Source organism: Lipotes vexillifer, unplaced genomic scaffold, assembly GCF_000442215.2.
Source record: "Lipotes vexillifer unplaced genomic scaffold, Lipotes_vexillifer_v1.1 scaffold558, whole genome shotgun sequence".
Lineage (NCBI taxonomy): Eukaryota > Metazoa > Chordata > Mammalia > Artiodactyla > Lipotidae > Lipotes > Lipotes vexillifer.
Window position 1 is genome coordinate 4,383 of NW_006772769.1, and position 3,768 is coordinate 8,150.

General features: G+C 55.6%; 1 protein-coding gene across 1 annotated transcript in view; it reads left to right on the forward strand.

Moving 5' to 3' along the window:
* Window positions 1-511: 511 nt before the first annotated feature.
* Window positions 512-3,768, forward strand: part of LOC103078322 (dehydrogenase/reductase SDR family member 4-like) — a gene marked incomplete at its 5' end in the record, with an annotated part of 107,400 nt that continues 104,143 nt past the window's right edge. Inside the window, 3 exons of the mRNA XM_007447911.1 lie at window positions 512-650; window positions 1,277-1,375; window positions 2,382-2,396. Coding sequence (XP_007447973.1) covers window positions 512-650; window positions 1,277-1,375; window positions 2,382-2,396 — 253 coding nt within the window. The remainder of the gene's footprint in view (window positions 651-1,276; window positions 1,376-2,381; window positions 2,397-3,768) is intronic.

Genomic DNA, 3,768 nt, shown 5'->3' on the forward strand with positions numbered 1-3,768 from the left:
TAATGGGAGTACCCAACTGGGATGCATGCAAGGGATGTAGCATCCCCATTACGGAGTGGATCTGCTGTCAATTTCCTTCTCCCACACCCCTGCCCAATCCAGTATCCTGTTACCCAGCTCTGGAAACTATCATCTTTCCAAGAGTGAGCTTCTGTCATTAAACACTCCCATTTCCCAGGAGGCAGAGTGAGAAGCTGGAAAGAGCAGGTGCTTTGGACTCAGATGTGGATTTGAATCCGGGCTCCAGATCTGTTTCCCTGGGCAGTTTGTGACTTTACTTAACCACTTCTGTAAAATATTATACTTGGATAATAATGCCTTTATGATAGAATGGATGATAGGACACTGTGAAAGCTCAGCACATAGTAGGCGCTCAGTAAAAGTTAGTTTCTTTTTTTCTCAGACAGATTTGGAGTCTGGGACACTGGGGAATACATTTTATGTCTCATGATCAGGCTGCCAGGTGGAGGTAGGGAAGGGGCTGAAGCCATCACAGCCATCTCTGCTGCAGGATCAGCTTCACCATACCTTGGCGTCTGGCCCAGGATGGGACCCACATGGTGGTCAGCATCTGGAAGCAGCAGAACGTGGACTGGGCGGTGGTGGTGCTGCAGGGGGAGTGGTTGAACATGACGGGCACTGTGTGCCATGTGGGGAAGGCTGAGGAGCAGGAGTGGCTGTTGTCCATGCTGAGGGGCCAGGGATAGGGGTGATACAGGTGCAGAGATCAGAGCACACAGACCCAGTCTAGGGAAGTCAAAACGCTCCTTAACATAATTTTGGATATTTCCCAGTGCCAGACATATACCAACACCCCATCACATTAGTGTGTGAGGCGCTCAATGTTGTTATAACAGCTTTACGGTGGGAAACAGACCTTAAGTGTCAGGGATGATTCTGAACCGAGCTCTGCCTCATTCCAAAACCCACATTCTTAAGCAGGACTGTGGCTTTGCCCCTGGCAGGTCCCTGCAGGGTACAGATGCCCGAAGTCTGGTGAAGCTGGGACAATGCCCATGACAGGGGCTGCTCTGTGGACCGGAGCAGGGGAGATGCCAGGCTGGGGAGCCCATTGTGGTCACTGTGGGAGTGGGCACTCTTCTTGGGGGCTCACAGGGAAAAGGTTGTTTTTGAAGAGCCTTAAAGGACAGTGGGAATCAGCCAGCTATGTTTTCCAGAGAAGACACACCAGGTACATGGGACTTAAAGGGAGGAGGTTTCTGGTCCACAGTTTCGTCTCTTCCTCACCCTCTGTGCTGCCTCTGTCTCCCCCCAGGCCCTAGAGTCCTGGGGGCATCATATTCCTGGTGTGAGTGCTGCAGTCAACCCCCTGGTGGGGAGCACCCTGGGGGCCGGTAAGCAGGTGGGGGACAAGGTGAGGCCCGGGGAGCATGGAGCTGTGAGGTTCTCTCCGTCTCCCAAATCTACTCACACACCTGCACGTGTTCCCAGCTGCCCCCTGTTCCTTGGAACCACAGCCCCCGGTCCCAATGGGTAGAGCACACCTGGGTCAATCTGCCCAGGTGGTCAGTGATGCTGCAGACCTTCTGTACTTCAGCCTTCCTGCAAGCCCAAGATGTGACGGGACACACCGGCTCAGGGCCAGAGCCTCTCTCCTGGCTCAGAAACCTGAGGTTGTTGTAGTCTGGACTCACTGGCACCCATTCTGATCCCTCCAGTCTGGCTGTCCCAGGGACGCCTCACCTGTCCCCAGACACGGCTGAGAAAAGGGACCCTTGCCCGGCATCCCAGATGGAACGCGCTAAGCACAGCAGGGGCTCCTGCTGCCCCTGCAGACTCCCTGCCCCTGCTGTTCTGAGGGCACCATCCTGACCCCTCCCCCAATGTGGGCAGAGGTGGGTCCTGTGATCAGGGAGAGCCGTTCCCTCTTTCCTCCTTGTCGCGTCTTCCTCCGTTGACACCCTTTCCTCTCTCTCCTTGCAGACCCTGCCCCACTCTCTCTTTGGTTCTCACATTCTCTGGCTTTCCCAGCCAAGTTCCTCTCCCTCCCTCCTTTGCCCAGCCTCAGGCTTTTCTAGGAAAGTCAGATTTCCGCATCTGCCCCTAAAAACAGCACCGTTGTTTACCTTGTGCAAATTCTCACCTCTCCTCATTAAAGCAGGCACTAACACCCCAGCTTTCCTAATGTCCTTTCCTGATACTATTTTCACTGACCTGGTTCTCTGGAGGGTGATGTGCCATGAGGAGAGTCCGGCGTGAATGACAGTGAGGGCTTCGTAAGCCAAGTGCTCCTGGTGGGCGAGCAGGTCCCTCAGAGCCCTCCTCCGCACTCTAGGAGAAGAGCCCCCACACCCCCAGCTCCTCCCCGTGGGACCCCAGGGAGCTGAGGTGGCTGCTTCCCCACCCTGTTCTGATTGCAGATCCTGGACGTGAAAGTGAGGTCCCGGCTGTGCTGCTGAGCCAGCCGCTGCCCCTCGTGGAGAAGAGACCGGGGAGGGCAGGGAGGGCCCTTGGAGTTGGGGGGACTCGGCCTTGCTGTCCTCTACGCCAAGGGGACACTTGGGGAAGGAGCCCGCAGTGGTGTATCCCAAGGAGAGGAGGTAGGAGTGTGCTCTGGCTGCCAGGGTCTGTCCCCGTCACCTCCTGAACCACATCTGCAGGCTACTTTGTCCCGGGGGATGTGGCCAACACAGCGAAAGGGACTGTCTGGAAGGAATGTGGCCAGCAAATTCCAAACCCACAGAGGAGCCCCAGTCACCCCTGACAGACTGTGTCCTCTGAGAATGGCAGGCCAGATGCCAGGCCCAGGGCCTGGTAGTGTAACCCAGAGAGCCAAACCCCTCCAAAGTGGCCAGAGGAAGCCCCTTCAGTCCCTCCCCTGCACGCCTCCGGTAGCCAAGTTTTCCCCCCTTTGCTTTTCACCTCTTCTTGTCTGAATCAGAAATGGTTCTAGATTTGAAACTCAGGTGACTCCAAACGTATTTCCCTCCTATGGGAGTGGCTGTCCCCTGGGCTGCACCGACCTCACCCTGACGGCTGCCTCCCGGCTCCCAGCTCTGTCCTCCAGAGACCCAGCTACTGATTGGCCCTGCCCCTGTGACTGGTTCCAGGGAGTGCTGGGCTTTCCCAGCAGGGGAGGCTGTGTCAGCACCCTCTCAGGCCCAACACCCCCAAAGATTTTACTTCTCCCCAGAGACCCTGGCCCCATCCCCTATTTCCCTTCTTTTCCCATTATAGCTCAGTTTTGTCTCCTCGTCAGAAGCCCATTTTCTGGGACCATCTGCTTCACATCTGTGCTCACCTTTTACCTCATCACCCCTGTCTGTCTCCTCACAGGGGAGGCTCTGCGGTGCTCATTGCCACTGCTGCTGTCTATGTACCTCCACACAGTGAGTGGGGAGCTTTGCAAGGGGGCAGTGGAATGGATGCCAGGGTGTCGGGGAAGTGAAGATTGATCCTGTGTGATAAAAATATCCAAGTGCACAACACTGAACATCTCTCTGGTCCACACTTAAAATCACACTCAATGCCTTTCTCTCATTCAAACCCCATACCCCCAGGGCTGCCGTGGATGGTTGGATAGGTTGTTCACTGTGCAAAGGTCCAGGGACAGGGACAAGTGGGAGCTGAAATCCAGTCTATACTCTGCTCGCCGAGCCACACACCCTGGAGAGGTACTCTACTCTCCTGAAGGAAAGGGGTGTCTTGAACTTGCATTCACCAGGTCTGGCACCAGAGGGGCTGTATGGGCTCAAAGGAGAGTTCTTTTAAAAACTCACACCAGGGGGCAGTATAGACATGGCATTC